General features: G+C 43.8%; 2 protein-coding genes across 5 annotated transcripts; both read left to right on the top strand.

Moving 5' to 3' along the window:
- Positions 1 to 494: 494 nt before the first annotated feature.
- Positions 495 to 8,913, top strand: sgta (small glutamine rich tetratricopeptide repeat co-chaperone alpha). Of its 3 annotated transcripts, none has more exons than XM_044198957.1 (12): positions 495 to 650; positions 1,772 to 1,918; positions 3,545 to 3,648; positions 3,793 to 3,883; positions 3,999 to 4,098; positions 5,689 to 5,793; positions 6,109 to 6,244; positions 6,327 to 6,389; positions 7,139 to 7,176; positions 7,274 to 7,495; positions 7,795 to 7,918; positions 8,343 to 8,913. In XM_044198957.1, the coding sequence occupies exons 2-11, from the start codon at positions 1,819 to 1,821 to the stop codon at positions 7,904 to 7,906; spliced, it is 1,071 nt and encodes a 356-aa protein (XP_044054892.1). In that variant the 5' UTR covers positions 495 to 650; positions 1,772 to 1,818; the 3' UTR covers positions 7,907 to 7,918; positions 8,343 to 8,913. The 3 variants fall into 3 exon arrangements, with proteins under 3 accessions (XP_044054892.1, XP_044054894.1, XP_044054893.1); XM_044198959.1 differs by lacking the exon at positions 495 to 650 and adding an exon at positions 926 to 1,254; XM_044198958.1 differs by lacking the exon at positions 495 to 650 and adding an exon at positions 1,274 to 1,317.
- Positions 8,914 to 10,835: 1,922 nt separating this feature from the next.
- Positions 10,836 to 15,496, top strand: LOC122877420 (zinc transporter ZIP3-like). Of its 2 annotated transcripts, none has more exons than XM_044198960.1 (3): positions 10,836 to 10,965; positions 12,775 to 13,057; positions 13,523 to 15,496. In XM_044198960.1, exons 2-3 carry the CDS (start codon positions 12,851 to 12,853, stop codon positions 14,288 to 14,290), a joined length of 975 nt encoding a protein of 324 aa, XP_044054895.1. In that variant the 5' UTR covers positions 10,836 to 10,965; positions 12,775 to 12,850; the 3' UTR covers positions 14,291 to 15,496. The 2 variants fall into 2 exon arrangements, with proteins under 2 accessions (XP_044054895.1, XP_044054896.1); XM_044198961.1 differs by having other exon boundaries at positions 10,855 to 10,965; positions 12,772 to 13,057.
- The last annotated feature ends 5,797 nt before the right edge of the window (positions 15,497 to 21,293 follow it).

The following is a 21,293-nucleotide window of genomic DNA, read 5'->3' as shown; positions in this document are numbered from 1 at the left end:
TTTGTTGCATGAAAACAACATAGTTTTTTCATTAGGATTAGTTATTGTAAAATAATGACGGAGATATGTAGTGAGTAGGACATTTTACAGTGTTAAGAAACTTGTCAGTGCTTTCTGGTGGAAAAACTGTGATGGAGACTCGGTTTCTAAATGACATAGAACATAATTGTGACATTTCTCCACTGATATTTACTGATTTTTAATTCAATCTTTTTAATTTTGATTTCTTGTATGGTTTTTCTACCACTGTTTCCTTTGCTCTACTTATTTATATCTTAATATAGCTTTCTAAGGTGATTTATTGTGTAGTAAATTCTTTCCTTTACTCTGCTCTGTCCATGTTGTATCTTTAACTGGTCTGTTTCTTATGCTACAAGTCCCATCTTATCTTACATGTATATAAACTGTGAGAAAAGTAGGCTTACGCGTTTCGTTGTTAAAGTTTTTATTCTGAAGGCGAGTTAGCCAAATTTCCGGTATTGCTGGTAACTTGAAACCAACCACACCACACCGGCGCCATCGCATGACGACTTAACTACGCGACAAGCTAATTAGCTAGCTGAGTGACGGCTACGATTACTCGAAGGAGCGGTGCTAACGTCAACTATCCGTTACCGGGCTAATCCATACCTGACATACAGAGACAGTTGGTAGGAAAAACATATGTGTTATTATGTTAGATTCGGCAGCATGACAGTTTCTTATATACGGCAGTACCGTTACACTCAACGGAATGTGATCAGCTAGCTAGCTAGCCATTAGCATCGTGCCGTAGTGGTTTGGAGAACACGTCACGCCAAGCCCCTATCAAAACTCTGGCAATACAACATGACCTTGCTTCTGAGTAAAACTGTACACCGGTTAAAACAAAAGTTGAGACATGTACTCAACTGTCAAGAACCACTCTTCAATTCGGCATACGTTACATACACTAAGTAACACTTACATTAATACAATTACAGCTTTTAATAGCGGTTTCGCCCAAGTTAGCGACTAGCGTAAATGACAAGTTAGTTGTTTAAGTGACATTGTGTTTAGATGAGGTGCTGCCCGATGAGTCAACGAAGTTATATATCGATTTATTCTAAAATGTATAGTTCGGCGTCTCACCCAGGCAACTAAATCTCGTTCTAACACTGACTTTCTGCTGCGATTTGTAAGGCAGCGTTAAACTAACAGAAATTTGATTGGAGATTTGTATTAACTTATTTTACAAGTTACGGTAACGTCACACAAAAGTGAACCGAACGTAAGGCAAGCGTACACAGTTTTTTTTTTTTTTGCTTTTTGTTGGCATGCTAACAGGCTAAGCTAAAAGTAACCAGCTAACTTTGTTTATGAAAAATGAGTTAAAGTTCAAAGTGGCCTCATCAGAATGAGCAGCGGTCGTTTAACGTTAGCTTTGACCGACAGCTAGCTAATTATCTGCTTACTACCAGTTGTTGTCGTCGGCTTGTTTTTATCATGATTAGTATACCAAGATGGCAAGTGTTAGCTTACAGCTGTTAGCATTACTAAGACAGTCATGCCGAGTTATTCTTAGCATGAGTTGCTAGAATATTCTACAAGCTAATGCTAAAGGGGGGGTGGCTAATCTTGAGTGTATTAACGGTGTGCTTCTGTCCGTGACACTGTGATGGGAGACGGGCACATCTAATTTGAAAGTTTATAAGTGACAGAAGTAATTGTGTGTTTTTCATCTGTATAGTATTTAATGACAACATGGCTAGCTAGCTAGCTGACAGTCCTCCTTGTTTGCTGTTCCTTGCAGGGTCTCTCTCCCTCAGTGACCGCAGAGAGGTCTGAGCCTCCGCCACCATGACAGACAACAAGCGCCTCGCCTTCTCCATCATCCAGTTCCTCCATGATCAGCTCCACTCAGGGAATCTGACCTCAGGCGCCCAGGAGAGTCTGGAAGGTGAGCCCCCCCCCCCACAGCAGGAAACAGGGGAAGGACGCAGAACTCAAAACAGCAGGATGGGACATGTTGTGGAGTTGTGAAGCCATTTCTGCTGTGGGTGTCATGTAATTTGCCTGAGGAGGCAGCCGCATCGCAGCTTCTGAGCTTGTTGTTGGCTCACATCTGGGTTGACAGAACATCTGTGTGAACATCACAAGCCGTATCGTAGAAAAGGTTTCAGTCGTAGTCGCCTGGACGCTGTTTTCAGAATCAAGACGTTTCGGCTCCCATCCGGAAGTCATTCTCAATTGTGGGAAAAAATGGGACGGGAACTAGAAATTTAAGATACTCTGTGTTACATAAGCCCCGCCCTCAGGAAGGAGTCTACCTGAGTATCTGTTCCCGTCCCATTTTTTTCACAATTGAGAATGACTTCCGGATGGGAGCCGAAACGTCTTGATTCTGAAAACAGCGTCCATGAGGGACGACACAGACTTATTTTGAAAAGTTTTGGGCAGAAAACCGTGGATCTGGTTCGGGAACTCGAAAACACAGCCAGGAAATTAGCAGACCACAGGAACCATCTCCGTTTTAATCTAAGATGCAGGCAGAGCAAGATTATTCCCAAGAGTCTACAGATTAAATCACAAACCGTAGCTTAAATAATCTGTGCTGTGCAGTCGGTTCCCTTTTAAATAGTAGCCCTTCTAGACACTGATGTTTTCTTAACGCATGTTCGCTTTAAATGAGTCGTCAAGTTAAGTCGTAGTGAAGTCTGTAAATATTAAATTGTAGTGCCGAAGCAAAGGGCTGTCTGACAGAATCAGAAACACTTTATTGATCCTGAAGAGAAACTCTTTGTTACAGCATCTCGCCTTTACGTCAGTGCACACAGGAGGAAGTACTAGCAAACAATATAATACACTATAAACACTATAAAAACAGGTCAGAAAATAAATTAAGTACCAGGCTTATTGAGATTATTAAGATATTGCACAGCAGTAATGGAGGTATATAATATCAATGTCAATAAATAGGAAAAACTAAATATTGCACAATTATTCAAGTATTGCAGAGATGTTAATGATCAGTGTCCAGTTTAGTGACTTCGGGTCATACAGACTGACACTTAGAGGGAGGAGTTAAAGAGTCTGATGGCCACAGGCAGGAATGACTTCCTGTGGCGCTCTGTGGTGCATTGTGGGGGGACGAGTCTTCCGCTGAAGGCGCTCCTTTGCTTAAGGCAGAGCTGAGCGTCTGTGGCGGAGCAGCTGTCAGCACGCCGACCCCCCCCCCCTCTACTGTAGGTAACACACCGAGTATCGATAAGCACCTCAGACAACCACACTTCAAAAAACCCAAACTCTCCCTTTAACAGTTTTGACTCAGAGCCTGCAGTATTTGGATCCAGCAGCTGATGAAAAATAAAAGCGCCCCGTGGACTGAGGCCGAGCGCAGAGGCCGGCTTCAGCTGTCGCTGGCCTATAAAAGCATAAACCTGATGATTGATTACTTGATGAATGACTCTGATGATTGATGTGATATCAAACTGGAACCCACGACTTTTCTCTTGTTGGTCTCATCATCGCCTCCTCAGTTTTGTGCGTTTCCCCCGTGTTTTAAAGTGAGCTTGTTGTTCTGCAGTCGCTGTTCAGTGTTTGGAGACGGCGTTTGAAGTTTCGACCGACGACCAGAGCCTCGCCGTCCCCATGACATTACCGGAGATCTTCGCCTCCGCCACAGCCAAGGTAGACTCTGAGAAGCGCCTGTCCTACGGATAGAATCGGGACATCTGTAGTTCTTGCTGGAGGTGTTGTTGTGATGCTGCCGTTGTTGTTAGCCGCCATTTTCCAGGAAGTGTCTGACGTAGTGTTTGTGTGTGTGTGTGGCAGCATCCAGTTGAGTCGCAGGTCAACAACAACTCCACCCAAAACTCCCTCACTGAGGACCAGAGAGCCGAGGCCGAGACGCTCAAAACCGACGGTAAGACGACGAGGAGGTTACTCTTCATCATCTGTGGTTTTAAAGATGAAATCTGTCGTTAGTTTCTTTTCTTGACTTTATTTGTCATTAATCAGCTGTTTTGTCTCGACTGCAGGAAACGACCAAATGAAAGTGGAGAACTTCTCTGCCGCAGTGGAGTTTTACTCGAAGGCCATCGCCATCAACCCTCAGAACGCCGTCTATTACTGCAACAGGTCAGTGTGGCGCCAGGACGCCTCATCACTTTGAAACCCTTTAGTTTACGCTGCGCCCTGTCTTCACTTATGTAACAGTTTGAGTTTTTTTATTTTATTTCGTATTTTAATCAGTCTGATTGTTTACTTGTCAGTCACAGCTCTACAGAGAATACATGCAGCAAACCCTCTTAGACTGGAATAAACAAAGGAGTAATTCGATATTAGTTTAGTTTATTACATTTATTTGTCGGGCCCATGTGCAGAAACATTAATCTCACCTAAGGAGAAGAGACGTACCAGAACTTCCCTCTGCAGGTTCCTGGGCAGATCCACACAGACATTAATACAAGTTCAAAATACAATAAATGCTACAGTCAGTCAGAGACTAAAACACACACACAAATCTCAGTCATTACATTTGCAGCCAGCCGGCGGTTAGCTCTGGATTACACAGTCATGCAACGGCGTCGTCCCACTGCAGCGATGCTGTTGTTGCTCCTCTTAATGTAAAGCGAGAGGCACGAGTTGCACGCACGGCGCAAGATGGCGTCGCCGCTACTTGTTTGCCAGGCAGCATCGGTGTGTCGAGAGCAGCTTGGACTGAACATGTGTAAATACAGCTGGATAAGAGAATAATGAGAAGGTCACCTCATTTTGAAGTAAGATTTGAGGAGCTGATCAGAATCAGAAATACTTTATTGATCCCCGAAGGGAAACTCTTTGTTACAGCAGCTCGCCTTTACGTCAGTCACACAGGAGGAAGTACTAGCAAACAATATAATACACTATAAAAACTATAAAACAGGTCAGAAAATAAATTAAGTACCAGGTGGGTATAAGTATAAGATAAAATAAGTGTGAGGTACCAAGTGGGTTTACCGGTTGATGATGATAATACAGTATAATAATACAATGTAATAATATAAGTAATAAGCAGCTGTGCAGCAGCAGTAATGGAGGTGTGAATAATAAATAGAAAAAACTAAATATTGCCCAGGAGTAATAACACAGAATATTGCACAGTTATTCAAGTATTGCAGAGATGTTAATGATCAATGTCCAGTTTAGTGACTTCGGGTCATACAGACTGACACTTAGAGGGAGGAGTTAAAGAGTCTGATGGCCACAGGCAGGAAGGACTTCCTGTGGCGCTCTGTGGTGCATTGTGGGGGGATGAGTCTTCAGCTGAAGGCGCTCCTTTGTTTGACCAGCGCGTCATGGAGCGGGTGGGAGACGCTGTCCAAGATGGCGTGTAGTTTACCCAGCATCCTCCTCTCTGACACCACCGCCAGAGAGTCCAGCTCCACCCCCACAATGCCACCGGCCTTACGGATCAGTTTGTTGAGTCTGTTGGCGTCCGCTGCCCTCAGCCTGCTGCCCCAGCATGCAACAGCATACAGGACAGCACCGGCCGCCACAGACTCATGAAACATCTTCAGCATCGTCCGGCAGATGTTGAAGGACCTCAGCCTCCTCAGGAAACAGAGGCGGCTCTGGCCCTTCCTGTACAGAGCCCGAGTGTTCTTGGTCCAGTCCAGTTTGTTATCTAAGTGTCCTCCCAGGTACTTGTAATCGTATTGTAATGTGGTGTTTTTTTGTTTTTTGCAGGGCTGCAGCGTACAGTAAACTGGGGAACTACGCTGGAGCGGTGCAGGACTGTGAGCAGGCCATCAGCATCGACCCAAACTACAGCAAAGCCTACGGGCGGATGGGGTAGGAAACCGCCTCGCTCTCTGTCACAGTTAGGCTGCAGAGACGGTTTCAGAACACAGAGCAGCTGCTACTTTCTACATAAAGTTGTCACTGTTTTACAGCATTTTCCCCTCAGTTGGCACTTCCAGGCCGCTGTAAATCTTCTTCTCCTCTAGTAGCTTTCAAAGTGTACAAAGAAAAAGATAAAAATGTCTAGAAGTCTACAAGCCGCGTTCTCGGCATTAGAAAATGGGCTAGCTTTGTCAGGAGACGTTGCACTGAGACGTGGTGTGTCTTCACCTAACGGCACTTCTCGTTGTGTTTGTTGTGTTTCAGTTTGGCTCTGGCCAGCCTCAACAAACACACAGAAGCAGCCAGTTACTACAAGAAAGCTCTGGAGCTCGACCCCGACAACGACACCTACAAAACCAACCTGAAGATCGCCGAGGAGAAGATGGAAACGTCCAGTCCGGTAAGAACAGGACAGACGGAGAGAGAGGTTTCTCTGAGCAGTGACGGGTCTGTCCTTATCTCTGTCTCTCTCTCTCTCTCAGACAGCAGGGATGGGCGGAGTAGATCTGGCCGGTCTGCTCAGTAACCCCGGCTTCATGAACATGGTGAGATCTCAGAGTCAGAAACACTTTATTGATCCCTGAGGGGAAACTCTTTCGTTACAGCAGCTCGCTGTCACGTCAGTGCACACAGGAACAGGAAGCACTGAGCAAATCAGAATATAATACAGGCAAGATAAATTGAGTACAAGTGGATATAAGTATAAAATTAAAATAAATGTGAGTACAAAAGTGGATTTAGAGGTTGATAAGTATGTACGGTATAATAATACAATGTAATAAGTAATAGTGTAATAATGAGTCCTGTCAAGTGTAGCTTATTAAGATGATTATGAGACGGAGGATGTTGCGCAGCAGTAATAGAAGTATGAATAAATTAAATTGAAAACAGAATATTGCACCATTATTTCAAGTACTGCAGAGATGTTAATGATCAGTGTCCAGTTTAGTGACTTCGGGTCATACAGACTGACACTTAGAGGGAGGAGCTAAAGAGTCTGATGGCCGCAGGCAGGAAGGACTTCCTGTGGTGCATTGTGGGTGGATGAGTCTTTCTGCACTGCTGTCTGCCACAGTGTCTTCACACAGACGACGGCAGTGTTGTTTTCTTTATAGTGCTAATTTAATCCGTAGTGAAGATGTGCGGTTATGTTTTGCTGTTTCGGACTCCAGGATGGTCGCTGTCAGATTAGATCCTCCTGGTTTTGGTCTCTGACTGTTTTCTTCTTCTTGTGTATCGTGTTTGACCTCAGCGAGCCTTAATGAAGTTTCACTGAATATCTGTCTCTCTGCAGGCGTCGTCTCTGATGAACAATCCTCAGGTTCAGCAGCTGTAAGTTGATTTTTAGCTTCTCTCGGTCAGCGTGTGTTTTAGTGTTTCTTCCTCTGTGGTTTGTTGAGGCTAACTTCCTGTCTCCTCTCTCTCCCAGGATGTCGGGGATGATGTCAGGAGCGTACGGTGGGATGGGAGGAGGAGGAGGAGGCGTAGGAGGAGCAGGACTAGGAGGAGGACTAGGTGCAGGAGGAGGACTAGGAGCAGGACTAGGAGGAGGAGGACTAGGAGCAGGACTAGGAGGAAGTGCGGCGGCCCCCGGAGCTGCTGGACCTGCCGGACCTGCTGGAGCCGGAGATTTATCAGGACTGATCCAGGCGTACGTACCTCAGCAGAGGGACTGACGGTTTAGATGATTGTTTCTTCCCACGAGCTCTAAGAAAGAAATTTCTACTTTAGAAATGTTAAAAACTGGACGAACAAAAAGGAAAACACGGTTTCATCTGAGTTAATTTCGGCGCTGTATCAAGAGAAACGTACATGTTCATCTCTCGCTTCTCTCGCTGAGTTATCACTTGATGACGATATTATTGTAATTATAACCGCATGGTCAGTGCGGTTGGAGGAGAAGGTGTTGGGAGGTTGTTGTTAACGGTGGCTTTGCTGTTTGTGTTGCAGAGGTCAGCAGTTCGCTCAGCAGATGCAGCAGCAGAACCCCGAACTCATCGAACAGCTGAGGAGTCAAATCCGCAACCGGACGCCCAGCGCTGGAAACGAGGAGCAGCCATGACACTCAGATACGGTAAATACACACAAACGCACCGATTACTGCGCTGGTTTCCTCTCAACTCGGTTTGTTCTGGAGAGAAACCGCGACACTCACGAGACACCAGCACAGAGCCCGAGGTCTGTTTCAGTCTGCAGCGATGCTCAGATACGTTTCCTTTCATCAGAGCAAAGAGGTGAGAACGTTACAGGGAATCTGCAGAACGCGTTACTGAAGGAAGAAGTCGGACGAATACGAGCGTCGGGACACTCGAGTGTCCGACAGCCAGAGGGGGAAGAAGTACTCAGTCTTTTACTTCAGTAAAAGTAGTAAAACAAAGGGGAAGAAATACTCTGTTACAAGTAAAAGTCCTGCGCTGAAAATCTTTAAAAGTACAGAAGTATTAGCATCAAAATAAACATGGCAGTGCTTCATTTTTCGTTTCCTCTCTCTGTTTCAGGTTGGACGGGTTTGTGTGTGGAGGAGAAGAGCTGGTTTGGATCATTTATAACTCGAAGGACTAAAAGGAAGTTGTTGTTTTTGTTTTGTTCCATCACTGAATAATTCCTGCACGAGAGAACGAGAGGCCTCCCGCTTCATTCAGGAGCCACGTCACCAAAAAACACCACCCACTTCCTGCGGCTCTGTGTGGTTTTTTTTTTTTTTGTTTTGTTTTTTTTAGGAAGAACATTTTGACGTAACACTTGAAACACAGATTAATTCTAATAAATCATTCTCTAATAGGACCGTGGATCCTAGATGTTAAACAGCCGAGTTTAAACCGGGAGCTTGAAATTTCTTCTTAAAACTACACAGTGTAACTTTAAATGCAATGTTTTGTCCAGTTCCTTGTTTATGGTGTGTGTGTGTGTGTGTGTGTGTGTGTGTGTGTGTGTGTGTGTGAACGAGTATCGGGGTTAATTTAGTGTGTGTGTGGCAGGTTGAAGTCGCTGTGAGGAGGCGGCAGGGAGGCGGAGCGCTGTTCAAACACAGTCTGGGAATTAAAAAAAAAAGAGCATCTCAACATTTTACACCCGCCTGATGTCTGTTGATTCAGCTCCGGGAGAGTTTGGACTCGTATCGAACAAATGTTCTGCCGTTTGTTTTCCTCATCAGCAGCTTTTACAGAAAAACTATTATACATTATCACGAAATTACCCCCGACGGGGCGATGCAGGACCCCGACGCCAATACTTACTAAAGAAATCAGTAATTTGACACCAAATATTGATTTTTAAAAGGATTTTAAAACAGGACTTCTTTCTGCGGATTGATATGATCAGAGCTGCGTCCATTGGTCAATTACGGCGTTCTACGTTCCGTTATTCAGAAATATTTGACCAATCAGAATCGAGTTCTCAACAAAGCTGTGTAATAACACAACATCAGATTATTATTCCTCGTGCATTAATGTAAAAGCAGGATGTTGCTGCTGCTGCAGCTGGCTGAGGTTTTGTTTCGGACTATTATTTTCATTCTGGGTTCATCTGCTGATTATTTTCTCCATTAATCGATCGATCGATCGTTTGCTTCTAACCCAACCAACAGTCCAAACCTCAGTGTTGTTAAAAAAATAAGTTTAAAATAAATTAAAAGGAAAAGCAGCAAACCTTCACATTTGAGGAGCTGGAACCAGGAAATGTTTTTACAAGAAAAATGAAGCCGTCAGATAAATGTGGTGCAGTGAAAAGTCCAGTAGCAGAAGAAGAACATGGCGTGAAAAGAAAAGACTCAAGTTAAAGTACAAGTACCTCAGATTATTTGTACTTGCGTGCAGTACTTGAGTAAATGTACTTAGTTACTTTCCACCACTGCTAATTAGGTTAAAAAACCCAACAGGGCCGCCAAATCCCAAATCCCAGACCACTGAGTCCCAACCTGTTTGTCTTGTGACTCTAATATGAAGCAACATCTCTTTGTTGCCTTCGTCATACGTTTTGAGCAGTTCAGTTGAAGTGATTTCTAGAAAAGTGTAAAACTAGAAAAGTTTAAAAAAAAAAACAACAACCAGAATTTAGTTTATTAGAATTTAGTTTTTTCTTATTTTCTGCTGAAGCAAAGGCTCGGTAGATGAATAGGTCGCGGTGAGATTAACAGGCAGAAATACAACATTTTATTTTACTTTTTTGTGTAAATTGCTGGATAATTTTACCTCCTAAATAGGATTCACATAAATCTGAAGGAGAAACTTTACTCAGAACACGTAGACATGTGCAAACAGTGACGAGGGACTTCAAAGTAAATAAATGCTTAGTTTCAAGGCGTCTTAGTAAAAGCTAGAGCTGTGGAAATCATCTGAATGTGAGCTGAAACGTGGTTTAACTGACGCCTGAAGTCATGAAGAAGAGTTAACAGAGCAGCTCCTGTCTGAAGTTTACTTATGAATGTATATAAAAGCCTAAACTTATTGATAATTGAGCAAAAATAATATTTAATGATTCATTTATTACCGACTTTGTTTTGATGTACAAACAGGAAAACTAGTTTTTGTTTGTTTCTGTCATTCCTCTGAAGCCTGTAGCGGAAACGACGTGACAGTTTTCCTTCTGCTAATATTCACTATTCAGGAAATACAGATGCACAATATTTCTACAGCTCAAATCAGTTTTATTTCTTTAAAAAAATAAAATAAACCTGAATGTGTAATTACACTGAAAAGGTGTCACATCTGCCTCAGTTCATGCTGAAGAGGTCAGCAGCAGCCGTGTTATTAGGGGCACCACAACACCAGAACTAATGTACTTTACAGAGACTGGCCACCAAAAATATTGTTTTTTTTTAATTTTCAGGTTTTATTGGCTTAATTTTGTACAACTTCCTACTTCAAATGTTTCTCAGCTAGGTAATTTAAGGAAGTCAATACCTCTGCTTGTATTTCACATTGTATTGGGAATAAAACAACACATGTAGTTCAAAGTTTTAAGCATTTTTCTGACAGTGTATTAAACGTTAGAGCTATTGGAATGGTCTCTTCCTGTTTACGTCATTAGCAGATGCACCACTCAGCGCCCAGGGGGTGCGTGACGTGTATGAGGAAGTGTTTTCATACACCTGCTGACGAGAGAAGACGGAGGGTCGGACAGGTAAACACGGTCACGCAGACTCATGTCTTTGGGGTTTAATATGTTTATGTTGCGCTAAGGTCGCTGCTTCGGCTGAAAAATACAGACTTGAACAGCTACTTTCCTTTATAACCGGAGGTTTTAAGTGTTAGCATCTTTCTGGCTAACGACGGCTAGCTAACGTTAGCAACTCCGTCAAGCTATCCGCTGTTAGCCAGAACACGAGCGGAAATGGGGCGATTTTGTCTTCAACATAAACATATATAGATATATATAAAATTAGCCAGAATAACTAAAGAAGTTCCGTCATATATGTTAAATATTTTCTGTCATAAAGAGTGAAGCGAGAGCACCAAGAAAGACACTAAAAAAAAGTAATATTATTAGTTATGAAGCGGAGTAGCTGATGTTTTATTTTGAAGTTCTTCACAGGAAGCGGGGTGGTTAGACGTTGGTGAGCTGCAGTGACGACATTAAAATAACGGTTAAAAAACGGACAAAACCGTTTAAACTACTGCAGTTTTAACGTTAAAGTATTTTACGTTAAGTTTGTAACGTTGCAAACAACGAGAGGACAAGATGAAATACATAACGTTACCGGGAAGTCCAGTTATTATTATTATTATTATTATTATTATTATTATTATTATCATTATTGTTATTATTATCATCATCATCTTATGGGACACTAACACCTGCAGGACTGTTTATGCTTTTTTTTTGTGGCAGGATTTTACAACTGTTTTATCCAAAATGAGGAAGGTTTCAGATGTAAAATAAAAAAAATTTAAGGTCAATTAATTATTAAAGTAAATTTCTTTCTCATTGTTACAAAATGAGCAGTTTGAGGAAATGCTTGTTTTTAAATGTGTGCAGTGAAGCAAGGATAATATCTATTTATAACCTTTATGATGTATTTCTTTGGCTTTTTTTTTTTTTTTGGAAATTTATGGGGATCACAAAAAGTATTTTCAGTAAAAGCAGATGGGCTACAGGATGATTTTGAGTTTGTAAAATAGCCTTAAGATGTAATTTCAAAGCCTGTGGTCACACTTAAACTACACATTTTCACATTTAACTTACACATATATGAACTTTGGTCCTGCAAAATTCACACACGTGTTTCTTTAAATGTGTGTTTTCAGTATTTTAAATCTGGGCTCTTGTGCAGAGACAGGTTCACATCTTGTGTGGTTTAATCTATGACAGTGGATCGTATTTTATAAACTGATCACGTGTGTGTGTAAAATCTTTTTGTAATATTTTTATTAGAAAGATTGCGAAGCATGAGAATAAAGGTATGTAGGTAACGGCAGCGCTGTGGTGACACAATACACAGCTACTGTGAGAGACATTCTTAATTTATTTGTATGTAAAAACTTAATCTTAAGAGCAACCAGCAACTATAGCTGTCAAATTGATGTAGTGCAGTAAAACGTACAATATTTCCTTCTGACGTGTAAAAAGTGGGTGAAAAGTAGAAAGTGGCATAAAATGGAAACACTCAAGTAAAGTATAAGTACCTTGAAATTGTGCTTAATTTCATTACTTATGTAAAATTAGTTTCCACCCCTGATTTTTGTACTACAGTAAATTAGTTTTATTCACAATATTGTCGAGGTGGGTGAGGGAGAGCTGCAGCGATTAGTCGATTTAATAAATAAACTACATCAAAACTGTGCTCAAGTACACCTCAGGAGTAAACGTACTTCCTTACTTTCAAACAGTAGTTTTCTCCAGTAGTGGACTGGTTTATTCTGGTTAATTCTGCACCTCCCAGTCCGCTAACCTCTCGCACACAGCTCACGGTGTCTCCGTCTGTCCCAGCAGCACCAGTAGAGTCCAGCAGCAGCGGAGTGGAGGTGTGTGTGATGAGGCTGCCTTTGACGCCGTAGCGTTTGCTGGGATGGAGATCCTGGTGGCCAAGCTGCTCGGCCTGCTGGGATTGTTCGGCCTCGTGCTGGCTGGCGTGCTGGTCCCAGTGCGCCTGCTGCTGGTCGACTACGACAAGGCGCACAGATACAGGAGGGCTCTGTCTCTCTGCAACTCGTTCGGAGGAGGCGTTTTCCTGGCGACGTGCTTCAACGCTCTGCTGCCCACCGTCAGAGACAAGGTAACACACACAGATTACAACCTGAGCTTTTAAACAATAGCTAACCCTAACCCTCGCACCATAGTGTCAAGAGTTAACCGCATTACGGGGGCAAACACATTTTGGCACTTGTTTAACCAAACGGAAACTTTATAATGAAACAGGATAAAGATAGAAAAACAAACACAGCCACGAGCAGATCCTGAAGAAACGTACAAATGCACACATGTCTGTCTTCTGCTCTCGCCGTGCGTGGACGTACGAGCCGAACGCACTTCTAATAAAAGTTGGAGTTAAAGTTTTTCCTGTGAGCGAGTGTGAAGCTGAAAAACAGAAGTACATTCACTGGCAGCGATTTACAAATCAGAAAAAGATTTTAAAAAACCGGATTCAGATTCAGTAAAACGCCATCTGACCGCAGCCGCAGCCTTCAGCTGGGTGAGTTTGTATCTGAGTAGATGTTCGGTGTGTTTTGACTCTCCTCAGGTGGCCGACGTGTTCCGGCAGCTGAAGATCAGCAGCGACTATCCTCTGGCTGAGACGATGATGATGCTCGGCTTCTTCCTCACCGTGTTCGTGGAGCAGGCCGTCCTCACCTTCAGGAAGGAGAAGCCGTCCTTCATCGACCTGGAGACCTTCAACGCCGGCGGCTCCGAGGCCGGCAGCGACTCCGAGTACGACACGCCCTTCATCTCCTCGGCGCGGGGCTCGCCGGGCGGCGGCGGCGGCGGCAGTCGCGGTTCGCACGGACACCAGCACGGACACCAGCACGGACACTTCAGCCCCGCCGAGCTGGCGGGGGCGGGCCCTCTGCGGCTGGCCAGCCTGGTCCTGGCTCTGTCGGCTCACTCGGTGTTCGAGGGGCTGGCGCTCGGCCTGCAGGAGGACGGAGGAAAGCTGGGCGGCCTCTTCCTGGGCGTGGCCGTGCACGAGATGCTGGCCGCCGTGGCGCTCGGGGTGAGCGTGGCCAAGGCGTCGCTCGGCATGAAGGACGCGGCCAAGCTGGGCGTCACGGTCAGCCTGATGATCCCGCTGGGGATGGTGGTGGGGATGGGCATCGAGTCGGCTCAGACGCTGGCGGGCGCCGTGGTGTCGGTGGTGCTGCAGGGACTCGCCGCCGGCACCTTCCTGTTCGTCACCTTCTTTGAGATTCTGTCCCGAGAGCTGGACGAAAAACAGGACCGGCTGCTCAAAGTGCTCTTCCTCATCCTCGGCTACACGGCGCTCGCCGCACTCGTCTTCATCAAGTGGTGACAGACAGGAAGTGCACGGACAAGCACAGCAGTACCAAAGGAAAACTCACAACTCCGTAAAGGCAGCAGAGACACTGAGTTCAGCTGTGAGAGGCAGAAACATCTGGATGAACACAAACTGTCTATAAGGAAGCTTCAGCTCATTTAAACAGTTTAAACCGAAATACAACAAATGAAGATCTGGCTTTTGCTGACCTCGAGTGCTTTAACGTCTCGCCTCGCGTCAGTGACGTACAAGTGTACTCCAGGACGCTGTGACATCACTGTTGGGCGTAGCTACAGGTGAAACAGGCTTCAACCAGAGAGAGGGCAGCAAAACGCAGCTTCTCCGCGGTGAAAATCTGGACCTTTAAGTGGTTTAAACAAAGTTTTACATTCAAAGTTTCTCACCAGAACTCATCGTGTCCCTCCGAGGCTTAACAAAGCATTTCCGTCTTCATTTAACGCCAATTTATGAAAGAAATTGAAAGCTAACATGTTGGCACAGTACCGCCACCACCTGTCGATCGTGGGAATAGCATGAACCGCTGACAGGACTGTGTAACAACAGGCGCATGAGAGCGAAAGTACTCTAAAGCAGAACGGCCCGTTTCAGAATAATATTTATTTTATAATTGGATTATAATTATTGCTGCACTTTTGTTTAAGCATCACTTTAATGTTGCAGCTGGTAAATGTGGATTTAACAAATTTATTTACTGCTGGGTAGTTTAACCTGTAATAATATAATTTATTTGTTAATTATATTTTGTATTAACCTGTCTTAATCTGCAGAGTAACTATAGCTGTCAAATTAATGTAGTGGAGTAAAAAAGTACAATATTTGCCTCTGAGATGTAGCGGAGTGGAAGTATCAAGTAGCATGAAATAGAAATGTACTTAGTCACCTTCCACAGCTGCAAAAGTCAAATACAAAGATGTTTAATATATATTAAGGTGTTAAGTTACTCTTTGATAAACCTGCTGTGTCTCTATATGAAGCTGTTCTCCACAGTTAGATAAAACTCTAAGCCCCCAAATAAAAACACCGGAGCCTTTTAATAGTCAGGATGTATCAACGGACATCTTTACTTTTCTGACATTTTCATTGCTGGATTTGTTCATGTTGTGATTTTGAACAGTTTTTTGTATTTACGATGGTTTCTCATCTCATCGTCGTCTCATATTTCTCTTGTGTTAGTTGACATTAAACAGATTATTATACATACTTGTTATTTGAGAATAGCTTGATTTTTATTTATTTGGTGGAAACAGCAGGAGTCACAGAGCAACATGACGTCCGGTCTTCTCTCTGTCAGCTCTGTGTTTGGTCTCCACCAGCTGCTGAGGGAAACATCTGGCTCTTTAGCTGCTAGATGCTCCGCTATGTTCAGCAGCTGCTGAGGGAAACATCTGGCTCTTTAGCAGCTAGATGCTCCGCTATGTTCAGCAGCTGCTGAGGGAAACATCTGGCTCTTTAGCTGCTAGATGCTCCGCTATGTTCAGCAGCTGCTGAGGGAAACATCTGGCTCTTTAGCTGCTAGATGCTCCGCTACGTTCAGCAGCTGCTGAGGGAAACATCTGGCTCTTTAGCAGCTAGATGCTCCGCTATGTTCAGCAGCTGCTGAGGAAACATCTGGCTCTTTAGCAGCTAGATGCTCCGCTACGTCCAGCAGCTGCTGAGGGAAACATCTGGCTCTTTAGCAGCTAGATGCTCCGCTACGTTCAGCAGCTGCTGAGGGAAACATCTGGCTCTTTAGCAGCTAGATGCTCCGCTACGTTCAGCAGCTGCTGAGGGAAACATCTGGCTCTTTAGCAGCTAGATGCTCCGCTACGTTCAGCAGCTGCTGAGGGAAACATCTGGCTCTTTAGCAGCTAGATGCTCCGCTACGTTCAGCAGCTGCTGAGGGAAACATCTGGCTCTTTAGCAGCTAGATGCTCCGCTACGTTCAGCAGCTGCTCTCTGACTGCGTCTGTCTGACAGGTAAATATTATGTTTTTTGTGTTAAGTCAATCCCCTGGGCCCTGTTCTTCATGAACAGGCTAACATGCTGTAACGAGGCTAAAATAATCCTGTTTATTCTCATCCAGCTAATTTGGTTCTTAGAGCAGTTTGAGGATCGATTTGTTGATTCTGGATGAAGTTATCTTGAATAAAAGTGCGCTCTTATTTTGAAATAAAGGCAAAACGAGTAGAAACCAAGATCGGCATTCATATGATTGGCTGAGTGCTCCCCTCCCAGCATGCACTGGGGCAACAGATCCATGGACATAAGTGTCTTTTTCTGTGTTCCTGCTGTTATTTTGATCTACATTGAGCTCCACAATGTTTCCACACTTTGATCTCTGTTAAACATTAGATATTAAAGGTGGGTTATGCGATTCTAATCCAATACACGTCTTTAAACAACGTTTTGTCAAATTCAGCGAATATCTCCTCGCGGTCCGCTAGCTGTCCCTTCAGTGCGAGCGCTGCATCGAAACTCCCGGCTCTGTAAATGGGAAACTAACAAAGTGGCTCAACACTATTCCAGCCATGATTTGTGTGTCAGGTGACGTTAAACAACATGCCAACGGACATTCAGCTGACTCTCTAGTTTGCCAAGATCTGCTGCTGTTGTGATGTTAGCTGTAGCAGCAGGAGAGTTGTGAGCGTCGCTGTCTGGAGCTGCTGTGCTGCTCTGGGAAACCGTCTCGTCCTCTCTGGCTGTTAGCTTCGCAGCAGCAACTGTAGCGACAGTTTGCTAGCCCACAACCTAGCTAAGCTAACCCACAACCTAGCTAAGCTAACCCGCAACCTAGCTGAGCTAACCCATAACCTAGCTAACGTTAGTTACATTACTTGCTGAGTCATTGTTCGCTCTGTATCATGATATTTGTCATGATATTGGATTTCTCCAGAATCGCACGCCCCACCTTTAATATTACTGGGACATACTGATGGAGGTTCCCGATGGACGTGAAAGAGACTTCAAGAGATAATCATTAACCTGCTGAAACCTCTTTAAAAGCAGCTTTAATTGCTTTAAAAGTTTTAATGTTCAAATTCCCATTTTATTAATGTCATTAAATGTTCTGGCTCCATTCGTCTTGTAACGGTCAGAGTCTTTTAGTTGAGTTTCTGTCTTTTTGCTCAGTTTCTCAAACTGTATTTTGTTGTATATTTGATCATGTACAAGTGAAGGTAACTCTTCATCATGAAAATCTAATTGTCCTAATTACACCAACAGAGTATAATGATTTCTCAATAACGTGCACGTTCTCATCTAAAGTCATAATTACATCAGGACTCTTTCATTATAAATCTAAGGAAGAGATTTGTATCTGTAAATTAGTTCCTGTTTGTTGTTCACTGTAAAACTGTTCCTCCCTCAGAGGTTCCTGTGTCGAGTCCACGCAGAAGTGGCTTCTCATGAACTCAGCACTTTATTAAATCACAGGACTGATGAGATCAGTAACAAGGTGACAGTATTACACGTGTGGCCCCGTTCTTCGTACGAATTCTCCAGATTATGATGCGATGATTTGATACGAGTCTGGGTTATTTGGTTCTTCGAAGCTGGTTTAAAATTCATCTCGACCTGTTGTCGGAGCAACAAGTCCTTAAGCCCAAACCTGCAAAGGTGCAGCTTATTGACAGGCAGCTGGACCAGGACCTGGATCAGGACCAAGACGTTTCAGGGTGAACCCCAAACAAATACAAACGGCTGCTGTCTTAGATTTATAATGAAAGAGTGTTGATATAATAACGAGTTTAAAAGATAACATGCAGGTTACTGAGAAAACATAGTATGTTGATGCAATTATCACAATTTCATTTCCATAATGAAGAGTTACCGTTACTTATACAATATGATCAAATATCCAGCAAAATAAAAGTTTGTACGTTAAAAAAGAAGACGGTGTAGTCCCTCATTCGTCCAGGAGTGGTCCATCGTAGAAAAGGTTTCAGTCGTAGTCGTCTGGACGCTGTTTTCAGAATCAAGACGTTTCGGCTCCCATCCGGAAGTCATTCTCAATTGTGAAAATGGTCTGAGAACTCAGAAATTTAAGCTACTCTGTGTTGCTTAAAGCCCGCCCTCAGGAAGGAGTCTACCTGAGTGTCTGCTGTTTACCTGCCTAGTTTCACTTGAAACTGACCTTCTTTTGTTTCCATGATGGCCCAGTAATCAGTAATCAGGCCTATTGTTTTCTGGCTGCACCTCCCTCATCACTGTTAAGTACCTGATTAGCATGTGATTGGCTTGACCACGGTGTTAATACACTGTGGTAAGCGGTTGGCAAGTTGAATCTCAGACCACCATTTCAAGAAAACCCTCTTTGAACAGAAATGGTGGTCTGAGATTCAACTTGTTAACCGCTTACCACAGTGTATAAACACCGTGGTCAAGCCAATCACATGCTAATCAGGTACTTAACAGTGATGAGGGAGGTGCAGCCAGAAAACAATAGGCCTGATTACTGATTACTGGGCCATCATGGAAACTATTAGGTCAGTTTCAAGTGAAACTAGCTATTAACAGATACTCAGGTAGACTCCTTCCTGAGGGTGGGGCTTATGTAACACAGAGTAGCTTAAATTTCTGAGTTCTCAGTCCATTTTTCACAATTGAGAATTACTTCCGGATGGGAGCCGAAACGTCTTGATTCTGAAAACAGCGTCCAGACGACTACGACTGAAACCTTTTCTATGATTAAAAAAGAACCGATCCAAATGCAGTTTGAGAAACTGAGCAAAAAGACAAAAACTAAAAGATTCTGACTCTTAAAAGACCAAAGGAGCCAGAACACGTGGCTTTTAATTTGAAATTAAAATCGCTGAAATGTATTACATGATTAACTGCAGAACTCACTTTGTTTAAAACTGTTAATGCAATTAAAGCTGCTTTTTAAAGAGATGTTCATAAAGTTTGATTTTCATAGCAGGCTGATGATTATGAGACATCACATTCAGCGGTAATATCTCAAGTTTAACAGAGATCAAAGTGTGGAAACATGTGAAATGAGGCTTATGAATGAATCTGTTGCCCCAGTGCATGCTGGGAGGGTTCCCAACACACCTACCTCATGTCCCTGCAGTCACATGATCAACACTCAGCCAGTCATATGAATGCTGATCATGGTTTCTACTCTCTACTCATTTTGCCTTTTATTTCAAAATAAGAGCGCACTGTCACAAAAGATAACTTCATCCAGAATCAACAAATCGATCCTCGAACTGCTTCCAAAGAACCAAATTAGCTGGATGAGAATAAACAGGATTATTTTAACTTGATTTGCAGCTTGTTAGCCGGAATTAGCGAAGCCACATTTGAAGAGTAGGGCCCAGGTGCGTCCCATGCCGCAGATTAACCTCCCACAGGTGTGCAGCCCTGACAGAGCGACATCAAGGCGAAACGAGCAGATACTAATTTGAGTCAAATTACACTGTGAGCAGTTTAGACCTTTGACAGCTAAACGTCAGTGTTTCTTTCTTTCGTGCACTGCTGCATTAAGAACAGCACTGATCCTCACCACGTGACTGTTAAACGTTAAAGCCTGGGAGTCTGCGGGGGGTCTGTATTTGAGTCCAGGAGTCACTAAAACACCAAAGTCAGAGTTGTTCAGATCCTCCACAGAGTTGGAAATGAAACTCCTTTTCGTCTGCTGTCTTTCATGCGGACATTTTGTGGAATTAACTTGTCGGTTTGTGGAAAACAACACGCGGTAAAAACCAGTTCGGGTGTATCTGACTGCAGTTGGTCTTTGTGTGAGTTTGTGTTGGACTCTGACCTGCTGGTTCACCTTGGCGTCACGGCCGCTTCCTGAACTGTCGGACCTGATCCTGGTGTGACGCCAGCCTCTTAACAGCACTGATTGGATTAGTGCTGATGCACCAGAGTTTGATTGTTTATTGACACACTTTAAAGCCAACTCTGACAAATCCTAACGTCATGATCTGGACCTCTGCATTAATCCCAGAGTTTAGGTCGGCTGTAATGTGATCAATAAGAGCCATCGACGGATTATAGAGGTGGAATTCGGCAGTCGGTCGGTTGATCGAGATTTAACTTCACTTTCCGTAAGAAGGATTTTCTGATCTTAGTCTAAACCGAAACATCTAGTCTGTCCAATCGGATCTGTTGGCATCTTTTTGTCATGTCGTCCAATTAAAATTAACAGTTTGATGCCAGACTCCTGAATCACCGCACTACTGTAGTCTGACGGTCTGTAGTCTGATGGTCTGACGGTCTGTAGTCTGACAGTCTGTAGTCTGACGGTCTGTAGTCTGACAGTCTGAAGTCTGATGGTCTGTAGCCTGATGGTCTGTAGTCTGATGGTCAGTAGCCTGACAGTCTGTAGTCTGACGGTCTGTAGTCTGATGGTCTGTAGTCTGATGGTCTGACGGTCTGTAGTCTGATGGTCTGTAGTCTGACGGTCTGTAGTCTGACAGTCTGTAGTCTGACGGTCTGTAGTCTGACAGTCTGAAGTCTGATGGTCTGTAGTCTGATGGTCTGACGGTCTGTAGTCTGATGGTCTGACGGTCCCGTAGTCTAAAGGTCTGTAGTCTGACGGTCTGATGGTCTGACAGTCTGTAGTCTGACGGTCTGTTGTCTGATGGTCTGTAGTCTGTCGGTCAGTAGCCTGACGGTCTGTAGTCTGATGGTCTGTTGTCTGACGGTCTGTAGTCTGTCAGTCTGACAGTCTGTAGTCTGTCGGTCTGTAGTCTGAAGGTCTGTAGTCTGACAGTCTGTAGTCTGACAGTCTGTAGTCTGATGGTCTGTAGTCTGATGGTCTGTTGTCTGACGGTCTGTAGTCTGTCAGTCTGACAGTCTGTAGTCTGATGGTCTGTAGTCTGACAGTCTGATGGTCTGTTGTCTGTCGGTCTGTAGTCTGTCGGTCTGTAGTCTGACAGTCTGTAGTCTGACAGTCTGTAGTCTGACGGTCTGTAGTCTGTCAGTCTGTCGGTCTGACAGTCTGTAGTCTGATGGTCTGTTGTCTGTCGGTCTGTAGTCTGTCAGTCTGACAGTCTGACAGTCTGTAGT

Source organism: Siniperca chuatsi, linkage group LG6, assembly GCF_020085105.1.
Source record: "Siniperca chuatsi isolate FFG_IHB_CAS linkage group LG6, ASM2008510v1, whole genome shotgun sequence".
In the NCBI taxonomy this organism is placed as follows: Eukaryota; Metazoa; Chordata; class Actinopteri; order Centrarchiformes; family Sinipercidae; genus Siniperca; species Siniperca chuatsi.
Note: the sequence above shows the minus strand (reverse complement) of the source record. Positions and strands in the feature narration are given on the sequence as shown.